Consider the following 24,224-nt stretch of genomic DNA (forward strand, 5'->3'; position numbering starts at 1 on the left):
TACATGTAGTGTGACCCCTGGGCCCCAAATGGGGAACTTTGGTGAATTTTTGCTATAAAATCCTACTTCTCCTTAACCCTTGGGTAAATTACAACCTTTGGTGTGAAACATCATTGGTGGAGGGCAATCATATTTTATATAATTGAGGCTTATGTGACCCCTGTGGCAGGAGGGACGGGGCCCTAAAGGGGAAACTTTGCTGAAATTTTGCTTTAAAATCCTACTCCTCCTTAACCCTTTCGTGGATTTCATCAAAATTTGGTGTGAAAAATCATTTGGAGAGGGCAGTCATATTTTATATAAATGAGGCAGGTCTGACCCCTGGGGCCCCAAAGGGGGAACTTTGGTGAATTATTGCTTTAAAACCCAACTCCTCTTTAACCCTTGGGTGGATTACATCCAAATTTGGTTTGAAACATTATGATGGGATGGTAATCACAATTGATATAAATGAGGCTTGTGGGGCCCCTGGGGACAGAGGGGCATATTCCTTCTTACTTAATGCCCTTATTGATTACAACCAAATTTGGTTTGAAACATCTTAAGGGAACAGCAATCATAATTTATATAAATGAGACAGGTCTGAGCCCTGGGGAAAGAAGGGTGGGGCACCCAAAAGGAGCACTTAGATTAGATATTGCTTTAAAATGCTACTCCTCATTAATGCCTTAATTGATTACAACAATATTTAGTATGAAACATCATTGGGGAAGGGAAATGCCTAATTGATATAAATGAGGCTTGTCCTACACATTGGGACAGAGGGGCATGCCCCAAAAATGGGAACTGAAGTTTTGCTTTAAGATGCTGCTCCTCCTTTAAAAAGTCAAAATGGATAAAAACCAGATTTGATCTGAAACATAACTGGCTGCTTATAGATAATTTATGGTAATGATGCTGGATTGAGGGGAGTGTCCCTGCTGTAAGTGTTTGTCAGATGACCGTTAAGGCCTGTGGGCCTCTTGTTTAAACATATATGTTTTTTTTATTTCGTTGAGCACTACTTTTTCAGTATGGGACCTTAATAGCTCAGTCGGTTAGAGCCTTGATAGCTCAGTCGGTTAGAGCCTTGATAGCTCAGTCGGTTAGAGCCTTGATAGCTCAGTCGGTTAGAGCCTTGATAGCTCAGTCGGTTAGAGCCTTGATAGCTCAGTCGGTTAGAGTGCCAGCCATGTAACCTCAGGTGAAGATCTGAGGTGCTTGGTTCAATGCTCCCTACCCATATAGGTTTGTTTCTCAGCAAGCCGAGAAATGGGCCGGCCTGTGCTGTCATGGTTGTATCCTTGGGCAAGACACTTTACACAAATTGCTCTAGATCTAGTCTTAATGATGGTTAGTTGACCTTAATATAAAAAATAAATTGTTACATTTTTTAAAAGTGCCTTGTTGAGAAATAAATATTTGCTATTCTTGTGAGATTATCAATGTTTTACAGTCTACATAATAAATGAAATTGTTAATTCATATTTTAAGAAGTTATGTGCATGTATTTATATTTATACAGATACAATGTTTAATACTATTACCCAGATATTTAAACAGAGTTAATGAGATTCAGTGACCTGGTCATTTGCACTGTCGGCATGTCCAAGGAAACAGCTGTTCATGAGAACATGCAGAAAAATAGCATCCGATTTGCTGTTTGTGTAGTGAATAAGTATTTATTATATCAACCTGACAAATGTTTTAACCAATATATTTGTATCTTGCAAATTATGCATTTTTTGGCTGCCTGAGCCTTTAATTTGGTAACATTTTGTGATCATAATTTCTCCATCTGCCAAACAATTTATACTTGATGATCAATCTTGACGGTGATGATCAGAATCCAAATGGACACTTATCAGTAGGCTTTGCCATGTTAACAAGTATTTTCAGTCCAAGCCTCAAGGTTTGTTAACTGCACTAGAGATATATACACATATATTTAATTAGCATCGGTTGTTACCATTCAGGGACCTTTGGATATCAAGAGAGTTGGCTGCTTATGTTGAAATGATGTAAATTTTGTTTACAAATTTTGCATTAAATTTGCAACTTTGTTTTAAATAAATTGATGGTATTATCACAGTATGTTTATTTTTCATACTAGCATGTTCTAAGTTTACAATATATGACCTTTAGCATCAAATTTAATCTATATCTATTTTAATGGGAATATTAAACCACACATCTAGTAGCAAATTATATTGCTCCCAATAATATAATTTTAAGTGGCAATGAGGCAGTTATCTGTAGCTTGAGCACTTTTAAGTTCAGAGGACAAATTTCATACCAATCTTAAATCTTAATTTCTCAAATGCAGGGCCTTCCTGTCTGCCCCCTTCCCAAGAAGCATGTACACATGGCAATTTTTTTTCTGGTAAAAATAACAATAAAGAATGTAACCAATTGAATGACTAATTTATTTTGAATGGAATATTTCAGTTGACGTAAATTAGCCCTTATATTGTTCCTATTCTTTTGACAAAATTCGTACTTAAAAATATGTTGTTTTTTTAAATACTAATTGATGATAGTTCGGTATCAAATAGCACATGCCAAACAATATTGGGATACAGATATACAACAAATTGTTTATCATCAAAGTACAATATATATACAACATCACAGTTTGACGTACATTGCTATAAATGTACATTATTTGAAATCCTGAACCAGACTTCTTAATATTTTACAATTATTTCTATCAGATGAAGAAAGTTTGGTCTTGGGAATATTTTTCTTAGCAGTCTATGCATAGATACTTCATGTTTGTACCTAAAACACTTTGTATAGTCTTTGATCAGACCTGAATATGGCCCAGGGTATACAGATTTCCGATTTTGTTACCTGTCTGTAATAAACAGTGTTAATTAAGGCATTCTTAACAGTGTTGAGGCATTCAGCTAAAATCTGCTGTCCTCTTTTAGCACATTTGTTCGTTTTTGTTCTTCAATGTTAGTTTCAATGCCCATCATCTCACACACTTTGAATGATCACTTTCCTCTTAGAATCGCGGGAGAATCGGTTTGATTTGAAGATGTCGCTATCATAGAAGGATGCCAGGTTGCTTATGTTTATCTGTCGGGCCTGGAAAATAGAATGGCAAAATATAGAAACATAAATACATCACACAGTTATGACTATTTCTATTATTACCCTATTAACAAAACTACCGTAAATATTCGCGTATAGTGCGCACTTTTTTTCAAAAATTGACAAGTGAAAAAGACCACTGCGCACTATACGCAAGTACAAGCCTTTTCCCAGTCAGAATGAATGTGATTTGACTGAGATTTGTGATCGTTTCCTTTCACAGCAGGATTGATTTAATACTTATATATATATATAACATATATAAAGCATTAAGAAAGTAATAGTTAACAAATAATCAAAGAAATGAATAGTTATTTTAATGTTTAATTCCTTGAAATTGTGTATTTATCAGCAATTACGTGGATTTATCTAAGTCGATCGTGAGCCACATGTTCCGTACACATACGATCTCACTTGAGGATGTTCCCGTATTCAGGTCCAAAACGATGTATAACATCTCAATTAACATCAAACAAAACTTGAAATGATATAGCAGTACTTAGTTATTTCATACTTCTAAATTAATCACCTTATAAATCCAGAATGTTGCCAGAAACTGATAACGTTCAACTTGTTTATTTACGGAAGCTGAAACAGCACGCATGCGCAATTAGGCACGGGTAACACTAATGCCTTGATCTCGTGCGGCAGTCACTGACCAACTGGCCATAAAAATATGATAAGACTGTGAAAACTACCAGGGTACTCTTATTTATCATCTGCACTGTAGATTTATCCTTTACACATGTTAATTCATTGATATAAAAGTTGTGACCAGCACGACGACTGCAGACTTGTTTCCGTACTGTATACAAAATGGCGGCCTGTGTAACATTACGTAGCAGTCAGCTTACTAGTCAATCTTGTTATATTGAGCTTAATTAGCTTTGTATGTTCGTGGACAGATACCACAAGAGATCATACCTGCGTGAAAATCACAAGGTAATTGAGGGTAGGATTAATTATTTTGTTGGTACAACAGCGTAGATGGGACCTAGATGGGACCGCTACAATTTGCAAGCTGACTAGGCCTGTGGCGGTATAATGTAAACAACCCGTCAATCCAATGTGTCAAATCTGACCGGTGATTCCAATTAAATGTGGTACATTGTAAATAATCTTTCATAAGTTACAACTTCCTATCATCTTATGCTTTAGAATTCATCTATCGCTCAGTTGAAAATTGAAAAAAAAAAAAAATTGTTAATTTTTTTTTTTTGAAAATGAACCTCAAAAACGTACCTGCGCACTATATGCGAGTGCGCACTATACCCGAATATTTACGGTAAGTATCGGGGCCCAGTTGTTCAAAAGGTGATTAGGCTAATCACAGTTGAACAACAATATCAATATTAATCTTTGATAAAATAATTTCTGGTAGAACCTATCTGACAAAATTTTCTTAAACTATAACACCTACCAGTCTCTTCATACCTGCTGATTTTGAAGAATATACACACATATGATTTGAAGTAAAGGAGAAATGAGATTTTCACCTATCAAGTGATTAAGCTAATCAGCTTTTGAACAACCGGGCCCTGTTAAGTATAAACATGTCTGTTATTGGACATGACCAATTTGTGAAACTTCTAATTATAAAGATTTTTTTTTTTTAATCAGTAATTACAACATCTACAACTTATTTACAAACAGGCCGCCAACAATATGACCATTAATTATATTTTTTTTTCACACACAATTCCTATTGTATGGTTACAAAACTACTGCCTTGGTAGAAATATTTAACCTCTTACACACCAAGTTACTATACCAACCTTATCCTGAAGATCCTTCTCCGAGATTTCAATGGACTCCTGCTCCATGCCGAACCTATTCCTGTTGAATGACATCTGGTCAGCGGCCAGCTGGGTGAGGATGAAGAGAAGCAGCTCGTTGTTGTCTTTTCTGAAGGCAAGGTAGCGACTGAATGTCTGCAAAATATACAAAGAATGTTACTCAAGGTAGCGACTGAATGTCTGCGAAATATACAAAGATTGTTACTCAAGGTATTGACGGAAAGTCTGCAACATACGTAGGAACATAATGTTATTCTAAGTAGTCTGAATGTCTACAGTATGCAACATAATTAGTTACTCTAAGGGCAGACTGATTGTTTACAACAGTGAATGATAGACTAATAACGTTATACACCAGCACATATTGGATATTTGTTCTGAAGTGAACTTCTACAATATGTAAAATATAATCATTTATTACAGCATAATCATATATCCAATATTCAATTTTAACTAATTCAATATTTTTTGTTGAAATTCTCTATTCAAGTTGCTTTTTTTCCCATCAGAATTTCAGAAATTTAAAAGATATAAGTCAAAGGCATAGGAAATCATACCTTTCTCATGGTCCTTGTGATGCTGAACTTCTGGGTGCTAATGAAGCTCTCAAGCATAATGCGGATCGCCATGTTTACATCATCTTCATTCACATAATCTCGGAGATGCATTTTGGCATGTGCCTCAGCCATCCTAATCATGGACTCGATGTGACGTACTGTGATAGGAATACTACCCGTAGACTGAAAAAATATAACATGTACTTTTTAAGACTTTGTTTTGAAACTACTTTAAAATGTTAATGCCATAGATACAGCTATCTCAATGCAATCGAAAGTATTTATTTGAAAATCATAAAACCGACAATCAGAATGTATGTCCATTTTAACAGCACCATGGTCAGCAGCTCCTTTCTCAAAACAACTACTGTAATTTTTTTTTACATGTAGTCACACTCACAGTCACTGTTAATAGTTATTCCGAAGTCTACAACTTAACTTTATAAATTCTAAGGAAATTTTATTGTATTTTCTGCCACTTAACTTAAGACCATCAATTATTTAGCATGCCAAAATACACGACTTACCATGGATTCTCTTCGGAGTTCTGCATACATCTTTGCAATTTTATCCTGATCCATCTGGTGAAGTTTGGGGTGAACCTTTTCCTTACAATATGTGATGTATTTCTTAACGAGCTCTTGAGGAACTGGATCCACTGAGGAACTTGTGTTCAGCAGGTTCTGCATAAATAAAATACATTTCATACAAGAGATTCTTTCACCCAATTTTTACAGTAAATCTTTTCCCAATTGAATTTTAATCATTTGGCAGAGTTGATTGTTAAAGAATATTTAATACTGAAATAATTTGAGAAAATATTTTCATATCAAGATTACTTTTTTAAATTAGAGTTAATTGATTGCATCATCATAATTTTTCTTAACCAGATGGGAGATAACTTTCATAAATATATTTAGGACTTACCAGATTCTCATCAGCTTGGGTTTCACCAGCATCAGGGTGATGTTTGATGTGACTTCCTGTCACAAACCTGGCAAGTCTCTCGTCCTGAATGGGATCAACAGTGTCTCTCACTACACACAAGATATCAAAACGGGACACAATTGGCTCCGTCAGATCAACATTTTCGGAAAATGTTAGGGAAGGGTCATACCGACCCCCAATAGGGTTGGCTGCTGCGATCACGGCACACCTGGCCTGAAGGGAGGTTACTATTCCAGCCTTGGAGATTGAGATTGTCTGCTGCTCCATAGCTTCGTGTATACTTGTTCTGTCAGCGTCATTCATCTGTTTATTAAGAAATATATTTATCAACTTAATCAAGGGCTCATTACAAGTGTAATAAAACATTTAAGGTGCTTTGTTTCTATCGAACTGATGATTTACAGAGAGGAGATGACAAATATTGACCAAGGCTTGAACATCATTTCGATAGAAACAAAGTGCTATAATTGAATAATATCAAGAATCTATGATAAACACTATACCTTATCAAACTCATCAATTACACATATTCCCTTGTCTGCCAGCACCAGAGCTCCTGCCTCCAATGTCCATTCCTTAGAAATAGGGTTCCTCTGGACATAAGCGGTCAAACCAACAGCAGAAGCACCTTGACCCGTTGTAAACACTACTCTGGGTGCAGTCTTTTCCACATATTTCAGAAACTGGGATTTTGCTGTGCCAGGATCGCCACAACATAAAACGTTAATGTCACCTCGCACTTTATGTTTACCTCCAGGGTTTTTAGGCTCACCACCAAATATGGAAAGAGCCAAGGCACGTTTAATATCTTCATGGCCATAAATAGATGGTGCAATACTTGCAAAAATCTGAAATAAACAATTATAAAAATAGTTTAATTAGAAAATATTCAGTGTCAATACACTATGAAATTTTTACCACTACATCAAAAACAAAATTTTTAATTTTAAAATCATTTAAAGAAATCTGTACATGCAAATTATCACAATAATAGACTATGTTGCATTCCATGGAACCAATAAGCATTTCATCATAGGGGAAAACAATCTAAATCTTAAGATGTAAATTAATGAAACACACCCTCTCCCCAATTCTTTCATCCTTTGATAATTGAATGATGGCTTTGATGTCTTCATCAGTCAAACAGCTAGCAGCCATTTTGTCATCTTTCTTTGTGATGTGGTTAGCTTGAATGACTGTGGCAAATACTGGGAAGCCATTTGCAATATTTAGGGAGCCATCATAGTTGTTATGGTAGATCCCCGTCAGCTCCTAACAAATACAACATCAGAATTATATTTAACAGTTCAAACATTAAATACAAAAGTTCCAATATTTATAAATATAAATTTCAAATGTTAATTACAAATATTGATATATTATAAATACGAATTTCTAGACAAAACTCTAACAAATTACCTACTGGTATACAACTTTCAAAATATATATATCTACAAGTTTCAAAAGATATCCGTTCAAGAGTAAGATAGCATTTTTAACATAAATTATACAGATCTATAAGTATAGTGTTCTCATTAAAAGCTGGTTTCTAGCAAACAACCTACTGTTCTTCACTTCAGAAATCTGGAAACTTAGCAAGAACTAAGATAGAAAAGACGTTTTAAGGTTTTGTTCAACAGCTCTAAAAGGTGTTTTAAGGTATTGTTCAACAGCTCTAAAAGGTGTTTTAAGGTATTGTTCAACAGCTCTAAAAGGTGTTTTAAGGTATTGTTCAACAGCTCTAAAAGGTGTTTTAAGGTATTGTTCAACAGCTCTAAAAGGTGTTTTAAAGTATTGTTCAACAGCTCTAAAAGGTGTTTTAAGGTATTGTTCAACAGCTCTAAAAGGTGTTTTAAGGTATTGTTCAACAGCTCTAAAAGGTGTTTTAAGGTATTGTTAAACAGCTCTAAAAAGTGTTTTAAGGTATTGTTCAACAGCTCTAAAAGGTGTTTTAAGGTATTGTTCTACAGCTCTAAAAGGTGTTTTAAGGTATTGTTCTACAGCTCTAAAAGGTGTTTTAAGGTATTGTTCAACAGCTCTAAAAGGTGTTTTAAGGTATTGTTCAACAGCTCTAAAAGGTGTTTTAAGGTATTGTTCAACAGCTCTAAAAGGCGTTTTAAGGTATTGTTCTACAGCTCTAAAAGGCGTTTTAAGGTATTGTTCTACAGCTCTAAAAGGCGTTTTAAGGTATTGTTCTACAGCTCTAAAAGGCGTTTTAAGGTATTGTTCTACAGCTCTAAAAGGCGTTTTAAGGTTTTGTTCTACAGCTCTAAAAGGTGTGTTAAGGTATTATTCTACAGCTCTAAAAGGTGTTTTAAGGTATTGTTCAACAGCTCTAAAAGGCGTTTTCACTGTCAGTGATCTCTTCAAATGATATCGGTTACTATCTATGACGTATAATTTTTATTGTTTGAAATATTCAGTAAGATGTCAACTTCTATTTACTTCATTTTAGATTTGATATACTACTTCACATCTTGTAACCCTGACTTACTATTTCATCTCCAGGTTTGCACATGTCAACCTGGTCGTCAAGTAAAATAGCATCCTTCGACCTTGGTAACCGTCCTGCAGGGACCTTTCCTGGACTTTCTTGCAACGTAATTCTTTGATAGTTTTTATAGATGGTCTGAAAGTGAATGGACATCAACGTAAATATCTGTTAGAAAGACAAACATTTGCTTTAGTTGCTTTATTTTGTTTAACGTCCTTTTAACAGCCAGGGTCATTTAAAAGCGCGCCAGGTTTTGGAGGTGGAGGAAAGCTGGAGTACCTGGAGAAAAACCACCCGCCTATGGTCAGTATTAAGCAACTGCCCCAAGTGGGTTTCGAACTTGCAAACCAGAGGTAGAGGGCTAGTGATAAAGTGTCAGACCTTCACCACTCGGCCACTGTGGCCCCAGAATGACAAACAACTAGTATAAATACAAGGAACATCCTCAGTCTTTTTAGCCATTGATGCCTGCAAACACCAATCAATACTCCAAAATATATTCAACTCCTCAAAAAATTTCTGAATGCCCCCCCCCCCCCCCCCTTTTTTTTCCTATTCCCCAAATTAAGCCTTGATTTCTAGGGACATTTGATATGTTTAAACACTGAAGATTTCAGTGAAATCGCCAGAAATAAAGCCTAAGTGGAAGGCTTTTACTTATTCAAATTTCCCCCCATACTTCACTTCAACCCAATCAAACAAAAAACACCAACCTGTTCCATGTTGATTTCAAACGGTCCAGTGGACTGACACTCTGGACAGGAGCCTGGTTTCACCTCATTGTTCTGTGACTGGTAGAATGGACCAAGAATAAAGTTACATTTGTTACAGTCATACTTAATGACACTGAGCTGGGGAAGCACACCGGTAGAGCTGGTCACGACGCCACTTGTTCTGATCAGCTGGTTCAAATGAAGCTGACGTAGAGAACGCAGCTCTTCTATCAACGGTAATTCCCCTATCCGTACATGTATCTCCTTGACGATCTTCTCATAATTAGGGTACATGCTCAACACCACTTCTTTTGCAGCCTAAAAATGAATAAATTTCACATGATTAATAGAAGCAAGCATCGTGAACAGTTTGGCATTTTTTCCCCATTACACTATTTGCTTTCCTGCAACCTATATTTTGTCATACACAGACATTAAATAATGATGATCACTATCAGGTTTTACAAAATCTTTTATAGAGTAGTTTGTTATATGATATATATATTGTATAAAACAATTCATTACTAACATGATGAAATGATAATTTCTTCCACTACTACACTAAGCAACTTACCTCATCAAAATTCTGTAACATTTCAGTCGGTGCCTCTGGCAAGAAATATGCCAACACTTGTTCTACAGATGCCAGCATGTTATAATCGATGATGAGACTTTCCTTGTTGGCTAAAATAAAACAATATCCATGAATGAGACTAAAAACCTATAATTAGTAAATGAAGGTCTCCGATTTTATTAAAGGCACACTTAGAGAAAAAGAAAAGTTTTTCCATCAAAAATTTACTCATAGCTATCAAATATACTATATGTTTAACAGGATGAACAACATGCAAATATACCTTCCACCATTTGCCGTATTTTTTCTCTGTACACATTATGCCCTTTGGAATCCACAAATGTCCGCAGGAAGTTCTTAAATCGGTTTTTAATTTCAGTCTTGGGTCCCAACATGGAAACCCATTCCCGAACAGTGTGTCCTTTCATGTCTTCTAAGTTTTCGATACTTTCAATCATCTGTAGAAAAGAAACAACAATTAGAAATAATAAAATTTACTACTAAATCAAAAACTGATAAATGACAATATAAGGAGAAAGAGAGACAAAGTTTCATGAAAAGGTATTGTGTTAATTTTACTCATTCCTGGCACAAAATAACCATGACCAGAAATTTTAAGTACAGTCAAAATTGCCTGAGTGACCGACTGAATTCAATGACTTTCTGTCTTAACGACCATAATTTTCCTCCCACCATAAATACCTATTTAATCCATTTCTATTTAGTATCTGTCTTATGCAAAAAGCAACCGCACTCTGTCCTCTTCAGATTATCAATTTTTCTATATTCAAAACCGAAGTCAATCTCGATAGAATTATTGACTTCTCGCACATGGTCTTGTCTGTGTGAGATTTTATGAACAGTGCTCTCTAGGGACACTATATGTGCCATTTATGCTGTTATAATTAATTGCTCAGTGTAGTCGGAGTATGGCTTGGCCAAAGCATAAAGTTTTAACTTTATATGACAAGATCAAAGCAATCAGATTACTTGATGTGGGAAGAACAAGATAGCAGCCGAAAGTGGAAAAGACACGTATAGGTAATTTTAGAAAGAGAAAATGAGAGGTTATCAGCTACTTCGAAAACAATGTTCTTGGGGATTCAAAGTGCTGATGATATCTTCACCAAATGAAAGGGTTATTACTTTAGAATGTGATAACTATCCTGCTTAATTTATGATAGATATTTGGATCTTGTCAGCAAATTGACTAAAACTTCATCTTTTAATTAGGTGAACATTGAAAATTGTCTTTTTAAATGTAATTTATTTAGCAATTTTTAATTTGCATACTTCATTCTTTGAAATTATGATATTTTATTATTTTGTCTAATGTTGTAAATGACTTTAAAATGCAATCTATGGTGCAATAAAAGGGTATGGTCTTTTCTTTGGTCAAATAGTGGTAATTCAATTAAGAGACCAACTGTCATATGTGACTTTTTTCCTAGATCCCTTAGAGAGTCTCTTGAAACATTTTTGACTATAGTTTCAGGACAGGAGTTTACAATCATCAGCAATAAAGACCGTTGTACTATTGCAGTATACATACTCAGTAGCAAGTATAGTGGTGCTGTTGGCCATGGTGGCCATCTTGGATTTCGGACTGTCCTGAAAATAACACTTGGTCGGGACAATCTCAGGATCATTTCAGGTAAGAGCTCTGTCAAACAGGTGGAACTTGAGAAGAAGTTTGAAATTTGAAAAGATTGTGCATGACGGTTGACAACAGACACAGCACAATGACTATAGGTCACAACCTTATAAAACCCTTATTTGTCAATAAGACGAGGCCTTTAAATCGGCAAAGAAATCAACAGACTGACACCAGAACTTGCCTCATCATCTTCCATTTCTCCTTCTGCAGCTCGCTCAGCCCTTCGTCTCTTCCGGGGAGCTGCTTCATCTTCCTCATCAGACTCCTCTGTAAATATGAAGATTTAAACAGTTTCATATGAAGACCAAGTCAGGAATATTCAGTCACTATAATGCAACCTTACCTTTCAAAATCTCAGAGAATTCTAATTAATGTTGATTTACATGTCAAAGAGAAGCAAATTATAGATTGCTTTCACCAATTCAAAGTTATCATAAGGTGATAAATTGATAAATTTTGAAATTCTTCTTACCATACATTAATCCTCTTCTCATGCGTCCAGTAAGAATTCCTTCTTCTCGCTCCCGCTGTCGCATTTCTCGTTCAGCAGCATGTCTTGCCGTCTCCGAGAGATCTGAAAAATCTCCTTCGTCGTCCATGCCATCTCGATCATACACGTCAAGTGCTGGTATTGCTCGATAGTCCCTGTTAACAAATCCAAACGACTTATATGGTTTTGATATCATAGGTGATTTGAAAGTTTGCCGCTACAATTTATATCTCATCCTGGCTGAAATCAGGGCATCCAGTAGGATTAAAATCTCAAAGAGTCAGTGACCCTTAGCTCTGAAATCCTGAGTCAAATCAAAATCCTGAGAGTCAAAATATGAAATTCTCAAACTTGACGGTTAATCTTTTCCAAATGTTAACTGATAAAAATGTCTTTTTTTTTGTTTATTATAATTAATGAATAATATTCAAAAGAATTTAGTTCATCTTAATTTATTATCTAATATTTGTTTTTATTAAATAAATAATTTTTTGTTTGAATTAAGTACAATTAAAACATAATTAATTTTTTTCATTTAATTTGAATAACTGATATATTTCTTGTAAACCTTTTAAGAAAAAAAATTGTATCAGTTTTCTTGCTAAAATTATGTTTAAATGTGTTACATTAATTGGTTAAGCATAATTTGTAAAACCATCTTTTTATTTTTTATCTTTTTTTTTAATCTGCTCAGCCTCTAGAGGTAATTTTTGTATGCTAATCCTGTTATCATATTTGCTGCCAAAATGTAACATGAATGATTGGTGCTTCCCACCCTGTCAAATGCACTGCAGATCAAGGACATGTAAGGTTATTCAGGTTAACAACAAAATGGCTGCCGCCTGTGTTGGCATGCTGCAAACTAGGCCTGCTTACGATCTCATTCTTGTTATGTACATACTTGAAAGTTATCAAAATCATCTGTTACATTTATTTGTTGGGATGGGAATCTTCTATAGCTTACTTATTTCAATTATTTAAATGTTATTGCTTAGAACAAAGTGCAGATCGGCCACTACGGGTAGGTACAGTGGATACTTCACCTGTGCCCCAATTTGGCAATCGGCAGCGACATTGGATTAGTCACAGTTGACTGGCTCTTTTAATTGACTCCTAGGGGTATTCTACTAATTAGTGTCACTGACCATAGCAAATATACCCTTTGTTGAGCCTGGGTATTGGACAACACATAGACTAATGACAGTGGTGGTCAAAATGTGAAGCGTCAGATTGACGCATGGCATGCAAAAGCAGTGCATTAAATTTTGCTGCGTCATTGACCCGAGGTCTCGGGTTAATGGATGCCCTGTGAAATGTTATAACAGCACGTCATACCCGATATCTTTCTTCCCAATAGGGTAACCTGGTAAATCTCAAAATATCAGATGATCCATTTCTTGGGCATTAACTATAAAACTAACCCAGTGAACTTCATTTATTTTACAAGAAAAAAAAAAGGGGGGGGACATTTAAATTTTTTCTTATAAACTTACAAGCTCAAATGGAGAATATTGGTTCAAATATCAATATGAATATCATACTAACTGTTCAAGTTGGTCACCAAAGAGTTCTTCTCCATCTTGTTCCTCCTCCTCTCCTGCTGGATCCCCCAAGAGTTCGGATTCATCCTCAAAAGGAGGTAGGTCACGACCTGGACTCGAGGTGATAGGATCTATTCTCCTACCTCCTCTGCCTCTTGATGAGGGTCTGGAGGGGCTGGTAGCAGTGGAGAATGGATCTGATGATGTTTCTTCCTAAAATGACAAGATTTATTATTTTGTTTAGAATAAAAAACATTGTATGAATGAGACAGAAATTTTGCCTGCATATTTCCAGGGTCATGAGGATGAAAATGTATTTCTACTATTGAAGCATCTATACAAATACCATTTTCCTTTCTTTAATCAGGTCAAAAGCTCCTATTTCAGTCTCATGTGAGGAAATCTCTCCAGACAATCACAATCAGTAGCACATTTACAATTAATTAAGCTGCTTTGAATTGCAATCAGTTTTTTAGACAGTAGGTTCCTGAAGGGCTACCATGCAAAATCTGAAACTTTCACCGTTGACTAAACAACTGGAAGCAAGTAATCTAGGTTTCCTGGCAACTGATCATAGGGGCATGTCTAGTCACATTAAGAAAATAGCCAGAAATAAATAGGTATTTCTGGCTATTTCTAATATAAGTCTAAGGCATACACCTGTGCACTGATGAGGGTAGAACGAATATTCATACCCTGTCTACATTGCTCTCCGGCAGGGTATGAAGTCCCTCCCATTGCCGATAGTGTAGCAAGCCCCGATGTGATTCACATCGGGCAGTATTAGCAGTGGTAAAAATTTTCTCGGATTAAAAAACACATGTAAATTGATGATTCTGGTATCTATTATGAATATTCAAGCAACAAACCTGCACATTACTTCAAATGTTTGACAATAAATAGTAAAATCCAAAACGAGCAAGGCACACGGAGATATCAGTTCAAACATACCGCCATCTTTGATACAAGTGTAAAGGTCAATTTCCTTATAAGGAAATCAAAATAAATTGATGCTAATGAGGTTTCCCGCGAGATTTCAACAGAAAAACAGATTCGGAGTAATACATCTCGGTAAGGAAGGTCAATTCATTCTGAAATTATTTAATTACGCAAAGTAAGATTCGCTTTTTTCACAAGAGTGACAAAAGAGTGGTTAAATATCTCTGATTATGTATTTATTTATCGCAGTAGCTTCATCCATATATGGATCACGGGTTCCATATTTGGGTTAGAATCCTCGCGAGAGTTCCTCGAGAAGTATCATGGCGGATCACGGAGACAACTCCGAGCAGTATGATATCAGAATATGCGAATTAAAGATTTCTAGATTAGACGGTAGGCTAATACATTGCAAAATTGTATTAAAAATATTTAATTATACGAACTATTACTCCAAAGTTAAACGATATCCGCTATTTGTAGCATTTTCGAGGTTCACTGTTTTGCTACATTACGAGCAATGGGAGGGAATCGTAGCTCTGACGACGACCATCTGTCAGAAATTGTCCGTCCGTCGTCCAGAGCTACGTTATCGCAGCTATGATGAGGGCACTGTGAATTAGAGATTTTTTTTTTAAATATTAATTGAAAATGTCGACATGTCCAGGAAAAAGTTTGATAACCATAATCCATACATATTGTCCAAGTCTGGAGAAGAACGCCTGTTGTCCCTTCGCTATGATGTCATAAAGCGATCTCTCGTTTCTTCACTTCACTTCCCTTGGTCGGGTTACGAACGCAATAAAGAGGCACATGGAAGAACATTTGCTCAAAAGACTAAGATATCTAGTTCGAATTCTGAACTAGTTCATAATAATTTCACTTAAATGTTTTCTGACCAATGATGGCCTATACACTAACCGAAATCATGACCCAATGACTGGAGAAATATACTAAGCCTAATGTGAATACGGCAGAATGAATGAGAGTGAAGAGAAAATGGCGGGCTTGACTTTTTACTCAAATACACTCAAATACACTCAAATATACTCAAATACACTCAAATACACTCAAATACACAAAAAAATACTCAAATACAAATAAAATTCACTTCTATAACATCAATTTGTGTGTGATGTGATTATTAATTTGTAAATATTACGACATAAGGCCTGATAAAAAACAAAACCAAACCAACAACTTTGCAAGGGAGGTAACTCCTTTTCCTATACAACCTACCATACCTATTGAAAACATCAGTCTGGTTTTCTTTAATGTTTTTTAAGGCCTGACTCTTTCCTACAAATATATATGATTATTATTATTTTTTAAGGATCTTAGTCTGCCTGTCTCTTTCTACTAAATATATAAAATATAACATGTATTATTGTTACTCAATCAAAATACTCTAGATTTCAATACATAAACCATAAAATGCTATGTATGCAAAGAATAATTTACTCATGCACAAATATTTTTTTTAGTTGAGTAAATAGACTTTTTGTCAGGTTATAGTCACTTTCAGCATTAAACGGAATCATCATGGATTAAAGGAAAAGTTTCCGTTCGTCCTTGTCCAAGTGTCACTTATACTCAAAATATAACAATACATGTACTAATGACTGTGTTCAATGCACTATTGTTCATGTGTTTTATTGTATAGATTTTAATTCCCCTTATCTCTCTATATATATCTGTGTAAATTTATTTGTGCTTATCATATCTATTCCGATGCCGATGGCAAAAGATAATCAAATTTCCAGGAGGCATCAGAAGCGAACGGAGAGAGCTAACCATGGCACAGGATGTGATGAACTTTAGAAACAGCAGAGTGTTTTGATAAGTGAAAAGTTTGAACTTCGTCTCTCTCTCTCTCTCTCTTTCTCTCTCTCTAATATGTAAATATATGTCATCTTGTAAAAATAAATGTATTATATGTATGTAAAATCAGGGGTAGAATTTAACTTTTTTAGTAACTCGCACGTTGTTGCGAGTGGATAAAATTTTAACTCGCAAAATTACAAGCTTACTCGCAATTTTGAAATTATGTGTTAACATTAAATATAACAGATGTTTTATGATAAATAATCTTTACTTGCTTCAAATAAAGTTTTTATTTGAGACAAAATACAATTAATCTTTTTGTTTTTTGTTTCCAATGAATATTAAAGGATTTTGATTCTATATATTTTTTTAATTACATGTTAATAATTTATTTTCAAGAAAAAAAAAATCAGTCATTTCATTTGATTTAATCATGTATGATTTCTCATAAAATCTTTGACTAATAATGAAATAAGTATTAATAAAATTCTATCTAATTAAAATGCTATTCCCTGTCCATCATGATTTTACAACATAGTCTACACGTGATTCGGAAAAAAAACGAATTTTTCGTTTAAAAATTTCATTTTGTTTTTGTCATATCTGAAGTTGACTTGTTAAATTAGAAAATGGACAAAACAGTAAGTACTGATAGAATTTCAAGTAAGAACAAAACATTTACCGATGATGTTGTATTTTCAAAGCGAAACGTGCTTTGTTTCTCGGAAACTCTCCTTTCTTTTCCATTACAATATATTCATGTATATCGTAGTCTTTGAGACGCTTGAAACTAACGAGTGCTGTGTACAAGCGTCACCAAGATAATGCATTGTCTGTGTGTCGGTTTTTGTTTCAAGTTTTCGTCGATGTTTTATTATGTGTGTCGGTTTTACCAGGATTTATATGCACTCGCAGAAAAATGCAAGTACCACAATTTTCTACTCGCAAAATGAAAAATCAGCTCGCATTTAGCGAGTGTGCGAGCGTTAAATTCGAACGCTGAAAATTATATAGGGAAAGTGTTTAATATAAGTTTGATAACTTGTGCCCAATTCCCATGTATAAATTAAGATACAATAAAATATGTTTAAATCAAAATGTGTTTTATCATTTTCTCTTGCATTAATGACAAGATTTTTACTAGAATGAACGAAAACATTTGTCCAGTCTCATCTATTTTTATGGCATATTGTAGCACAATTTTCCTCTGTAAATTATTTAGATTGAAATTTTCTTCAGATCTGATGGGCAAATTTCCTTCTTCTATTTCAAATTAGTTATAGGTTTTTGTCCAACTTTGGTCTGAGCTGTCTTTGAGCCATGTAAAGCCGCCAATTTAAGGAAATTAATTATGACTTCATATAATGTGTTCTGTGACCTATGGAGCCCTTAGTGTTGAGCCCAATAGGAAAAAATCCTTAAGATTTTCCTTTAATGTAGGAATGACATGGTTTTTCTTAATCAGGTCCATACAGGTGCCCTATAGTAATCACTCTGTCTGTTTGTTTGTTTGTCTGCCCATCCACAATAGTTCCTTAACTTTCATACTTATTGATCATGGCCAACTCCTGACCAAGACAAAGCTAGGTCACTTTGGGTGAGAGGTCAGGGTCATTTGGATCAAAAGGTGAAGGACAATGTAGATCTTTGACAATAATTCTGTCTGTTTGTGGGAAGGTAAAAGCTAACGTGTGTTTTATAGTATATATACTGTATTTATATTTCCATTAGCACAGAAAACTGTGATTATAACTGATAAAATGAATACTTTAAAGTCCTTCCAGTCAAATCTAAAGCAGGTCAGCATTTTCTAAAGCCTAAGTTGAGTATAGGCTACACGTTCTTCAAATGTATAGTTTCATATAAAATATGAAATTCCAAAAATAGAATGAAACCTTTAAACATTTTTATAATTTTTGTAGAGACCAGTAGTCTTTCCCATATTTTCGCGTCCTTATTAAAGAAGTTTAGATGATTTCCCCTTTTACTGGTTGCAATATCTTGGAGTGTGGTATGTTTCTTTGATGTAATTTTTCAAAGCTGATAAAGACAGACTCTTTTCCTGGCACAGGGCTCGAACTTAAAGGTAGCCCGATAGTCTGGGACTAGTAGATTTTCTACCCGGGCTAGTGGTTTGAAATTCTGGTAGCCCGACTGACTAGTGGAAATCTTGTAGAACTTTATTTGATTAAAATGTTGTGGCATCTTGTGTTATATATGTATTTTCATCAAAATCAAACAATACTTCCCATTTCCTTTTTCCAGTAGATTCTATATTATTTTTACACAGACAGTTATAAAATTAACTTGCTCCTCTTTTCTGTTTGAAAAAAAAAATCTAAGTTGGCAGGTATGTAAGATAGTTTTATGAATTCAGTGGAGATATCTTCTTTGGAAAAATTCTTTTTTATAGCACTTTTGACACTTTGATAAGTGAGAAAGTTAGTATGAATATTGAATTTCTCCATTAATTCTGTATAGCTGTAAAATCTACCATTGCTATTTTCTTTGACTATAATTTTTTTTATATAAATCCTTTTCTATACCAATCTATATAAAAAATGCTCTTATTTTTATTGTTACTAAAATAAAGATTTTAAATGTTTCATTTTCAGATCGCTTTCACTACAATTCTTAATAATTACATCTCTTTTTATCTTGTCTGATGAACTTTTCCATAAGAAATAATAAATTTCTGAATTCAGTCTCTTAATGAATATCACCAGGATTTGGTAAAGTAATAAAAAGATGATTTAACAACTTTATGAACAGATGATTTTTGCAAATATATATACATGTGTATACATGTTATAAGTATATTGAGGCAAAATGCAACCTCTCAAATAAAATTGAATAAAATTCATGTATTGCATTTTTTTTTTTTTTTTGCTTTTAGTTTGTTTTTAGATGATATGCCTACTTCACATAGAAAAAAAATCATCTAAATATATAAATGTACACATATATATTAATATACAATCCTGGTGTATTTCTGTTTTTGATAGGAAATTAAAAGTTAAAACAAAGATATGCGTTAAGCCTTTACCTAATTATGGAAAACGTTAAACATATATGTTTAGTGCACTTGAAGTAGAATCCTTGAAGTTTACTTATAAGAAGTAAAACCATCTTATGGACCATAATATTCAATCATATCATCACAGAGTAAATTTTGAAATTTTGAAGCCCATATGAATCAACACCTGATGGTCTTAACTTATTTCTCCTTGAACTATTTAAGGGTCTCCATAGAATCTATATGAAATATTTTGCTTGTATTATGCCTCTTTTATCAGTTTAATGTTGTTTTTGTTTCTTTTTTATGTTAACAAATTTTGGGATATTGTGGTATACTATATATAAATTAAGGTTTATTATGAGTTTATCACATATATTCTTATTTTGGCAAAATGTGCTATAATTGTAGAGAGCATATGTTCTTAACATTGCTCATGTTATATTTGATGTACTTAATATTAATTGCACGAGGTGCAAAAGAAGAGTAACAAGCTGAGTCCCTGATACAATATTTTTAATTCATACTCATCTTTAAACTTGAGTTTTTATACTGCTGTTAAATGACCAGTTTAAGATAGTTCATTTTATATCTGGTTTAATTAGGTCTTAGGAAATTAAATCTTCAGTATATCTCACAGGTAAAAATTGGAGGTTATAGGACCCCCCTCCCCCTCACCCATCTCTCTCCACCTGCTAACACAGGTGTGACACCCTTTCATTACCTGGACAGTTCAGTTATAGCCTTAGGGGGACTCTTTCAATACACTGGTCAATTAGTGTAAGTTACACAGGCGTGTCAATCATCTCCCCAGGTGTGAAAAATTGCTCTACAAATATTGTAGAAATAACATCCATATCTATGAAAGTAATGAGGGGGGTGGAGTAATTTATAAAATTTAACTAAAATATGGTAAATTAATATTGTCCAGTAAATAAAACCAAACAATATATCACACAGAAACTTGATATTATTAAGTAGTAAACCATGGCCATATTATAATGCTCATAATCTAATTACTCATCACCAAGTTAAGGTAATAACATAAATTGAAGTTATACAACACAACTAATATGACTTTCAACATTCTTACATATAATAGTGGTTGTATGTTTTAAGTATTTATTTATACAAAAAATGAAAATCTATATTATGGAATAAAGATTTTTTGCCATCATCAGATGGAAGTACATCAACAATTCCTATTTATCTTTTAGTCTGATCAGGAAAACAAAATGGCTTTAAGCTAGCCAGCCAGCCAGCCAGTCCACCATCAGTTTCAACAGTTTAATCTGTTATTGATACATTTCCAAAAGTTTTTCTTAAGATCTTAGACTTCAAATTTAGGTTTCCAACATAATCAAATGAATAATAAGTAATAGGGGAAAGAAGGGAAAAGTAGAAAAGAGATCAATCTCAATGGCGGACACCAAGATCCCCTGGAAACTCTTGCTATACAGCTGATGGTTTATGATTATTTCTGATGATTTTTTTTAGAATGGATATTATTCATAAGTCTGATCTTAAACAATGACGAAATCCTGCTAAAGTTACACGGATATGTTGATTTCATTTGGAAGTCAATTCTAATAATCCACCTATTGCTCTTGAGATATAATCTAAATTTGATATCATTCATTCTAAAGTTGGTCACATATCTCTTCATACTACAGGTATTTTACAGTAATAATTATATTCATATGTAATGCTATCCACTCAGTGATTGAGATTACAGTAGACTACACTCGCTTTGTGGATATTGACAACTTGGTTATCATATTAACATACTACATGTAATTTAATTTTAAAGTTATAACTGAAATTTTATGACAGCATGGCACAAAAAATCATCTGGAAACTTTTTAACAGTTTATCGAAATTTTATTACGGAAAATATTAATTCATTGCCTTGACTTCAATTTTCAATGAATTAATTACTCAAAGATTGAAATATGGATTTGTGAGGGGGGGGGGGAAAAATCAATAAAAATGAATTATTTTACATAATACCACAAATTTGACAACAATTTTATACAGAGAATCAAATACAGTATAGAAATTCTTGTATTAAATATTAATTATAGCTATCTAGTATGAGTATTTTTGCATTTGTGAGTAGATAATCCGGATTTCAGTTTTCCTGCTCCTTTTTATTCTATTCGCGCCCATGCCCAATGCGTAAGTTCGTGAATGGGGTAGGCCTATTTTGATTATCATTTTAAAATACTTCTTGAGAAAATAAATAAAAAATATTTTACATGTGACTTCTATATATACAAAAGAATACTATTTTGGGTCCATTATATCATAAAAATATTCATTTCAGGTCCGTTATCGACCATTTCGACAATTCAACTCTGACGGCAATGGGGTCGTAAATCGGATATTTTGACAATTATTTCAAAACACTTCTAGTGAAAATTAATTTAAGATATTTTACATATGACCTCTACAGACACCAAAGAATACCATATTGAGTCCATTCTCTTATGAAAATATCGATTTCGGGTCCATTATCGGCCATTTCTGTAATTCAACTCTGACGACAATCGGGCCGTGAATCGCGAATGATTAAAACATTGATTTAAACTACTTCTCGGTCAAATAAACCACTAATGTTTTGCATATGATACAGTTGAGCATTTCAGAACAAATATTTGGCTCTGTTCTCTGAAAATAATGCTAATTTAAGCCCCATTTCCCAACGTTTCGATAATTCCAAGTCAATTTCAGTAAAGCCTAAATATCCCAACCGATCCGGGTATCATAGTTCACAAGATCGTAGCCTGATCGCTTATTAACGACCATGTTACGCACAAAATAAGGTTATATGTGTGAAATACATTTGTATTTGAGTATTTTTTTGTGTATTTGAGTATATTTTATGTGTATTTGAGTATATTTTAGTGTATTTGAGTGTATTGGAGTGTATTTGAGTAAAAAGTCAAGCCGGAAAATGGCGTGACCCCCTAACATCGGTTACTTTGTAATTTCGGCTATATATACTCCGATCAACTAGGCCTAAACAACATTTCCGTTCGTAATAATGCATATGAAACCGCAAAATCTTATTGAATATGTAGTGGATACGTTATATATGTATTTTCAGACAAAATATTACACTCACCGCCATCCTGTTTATTGTGTCTTCATAAACAACGTGATCGTAAAGCGCGGGAAAGAAGGGTTCATGACCCTAAGTTCAAGGGTCAAATGACGTTCGGAACACGCATAAAAATCTCTCGGGTTTTTACATAGATTAATAGGAATGTGACTTAAGTAGGGTTTCGAGATTTTTAGATAATAACCCAGATAGTTCACTCATTTTTGTAAGATGGACCTCAAAAAAAGAGAGAAAGAAAAACTTAAGCTTTTTACTATAATCAGAGACGTGTAGATTCTACTATAAACTATTATTATAATATTAATTTAAATTTGTTACAATTATGCATGCACTTACTCCAACAATGTTAGAGGTTCAACACGGCGAGAAACTTTGACTGGCGCCGTGTAACTTATGCACTGTGATCATGTTGATTTTACTTATGTTTGTCGCAAGAATAGCGATACAGTGCTAATGTTGTCTTGTTTTATAATATGCGACTTTAGATAAAACATTCTTGACTCTTGACAGAGACTTGTATATCAGGTATATACGTCTCTGCTCTTGATATCACGTACGTCTCTGCTGTAGTTGGTATTCACATTAAGTTTGTTCCTTAAAAAATCACATTGATTTATTTTCTTTCGTTTATTGACGACATACGCCCAAACTGAACTCTACACCGTGCATGCACAGCCACTAGCTATATATATAGTTAACCGCGCACGCCCAGTTTCATATTTTACTATTACAATGCCGCCATATCAAAAACCTTCGGATTACACCATAAGTGTACTTGCTATAATAGCTTTGATTTATTTTTGCACACTTTGAAGAGACCATTTTGCAGTGAAAAATAACTTTGTACATGCATTCATTAATTGAAGCGCACTTTTAATACTAATTTCACGTACCTTGGTAGGCGTGCGTCAATGAGGTGTCATTTGTCAGGAAAATTGATTGTCAAATTAATTATTTCTTGTAGACTGTCTATTTATTCACATGCGCTGTTAGTGTAATATATTTTTTTCATATATTTATTTATTTTCCACGTTTATGCGAAATTCTCATTGAGATGCACGTTTTGGCTTTTCGAAAACGGCTGGTTCCCTCCTTTATGACAGAAAATCTTTTATACATATGCATGTTTCATCATTATTTTCAATATGTTTTACCCCTCTGTCTAGCCCGAGTTTCCTCTGGCCCTGACACCATGTCTGGTGTAGGCCCAGACTATAGCGGCCTGTTCGTTTGTGCGGACAAACCGGTTCGTCAGTTTTTAAATGTAATATTTCAAACATATATCTTGACGGACATGCAAATGTTAATACAGGCCTTCACGAAGTCTTTGTCGAGGCTCGTCTGAAAACAATATAAAATTACAAGGTCCATCTTTATTTCATAAACGAACAACACCAGTCCAAGCCTAGTGGTCTAACCGTTTCGGACGGCAAAAACGAAAACGGCCACGGTGTTAGCATCAGAGGAAACTCG

General features: G+C 34.2%; 1 protein-coding gene across 2 annotated transcripts; it reads right to left on the minus strand.

Annotated features, from left to right (window-relative positions):
- Positions 1-2,386: 2,386 nt before the first annotated feature.
- Positions 2,387-22,822, minus strand: LOC117330476 (DNA replication licensing factor mcm2-like). Of its 2 annotated transcripts, XM_033888770.1 has the most exons (15): positions 22,755-22,822; positions 13,853-14,061; positions 12,290-12,462; positions 11,999-12,084; positions 10,444-10,618; positions 10,161-10,270; positions 9,587-9,904; positions 8,874-9,008; positions 7,460-7,651; positions 6,883-7,227; positions 6,359-6,682; positions 5,959-6,114; positions 5,432-5,614; positions 4,854-5,009; positions 2,387-3,072 (listed from the first exon to the last, which is right to left on the minus strand). In XM_033888770.1, exons 1-15 carry the CDS (start codon positions 22,758-22,760, stop codon positions 2,962-2,964), a joined length of 2,679 nt encoding a protein of 892 aa, XP_033744661.1. In that variant the 5' UTR covers positions 22,761-22,822; the 3' UTR covers positions 2,387-2,961. The 2 variants fall into 2 exon arrangements, with proteins under 2 accessions (XP_033744661.1, XP_033744662.1); XM_033888771.1 differs by lacking the exons at positions 2,387-3,072; positions 4,854-5,009 and adding an exon at positions 5,016-5,054.
- Positions 22,823-24,224: the final 1,402 nt, after the last annotated feature.

Source organism: Pecten maximus, chromosome 7 (genome assembly GCF_902652985.1).
Source record: "Pecten maximus chromosome 7, xPecMax1.1, whole genome shotgun sequence".
NCBI lineage: Eukaryota > Metazoa > Mollusca > Bivalvia > Pectinida > Pectinidae > Pecten > Pecten maximus.

Excerpts from the sequence above, each read along its gene's own strand:
- LOC117330476 (XM_033888770.1), bottom strand. Across the intron at positions 10,619-11,998 it reads GAGAAATGGAAGATGATGAG|ATGATTGAAAGTATCGAAAA; the intron begins GCAAGTTCTGGT and ends TCTTTTCTACAG. Across the intron at positions 9,009-9,586 it reads TTGAAATCAACATGGAACAG|ACCATCTATAAAAACTATCA; the intron begins GTTGGTGTTTTT and ends ATTCACTTTCAG.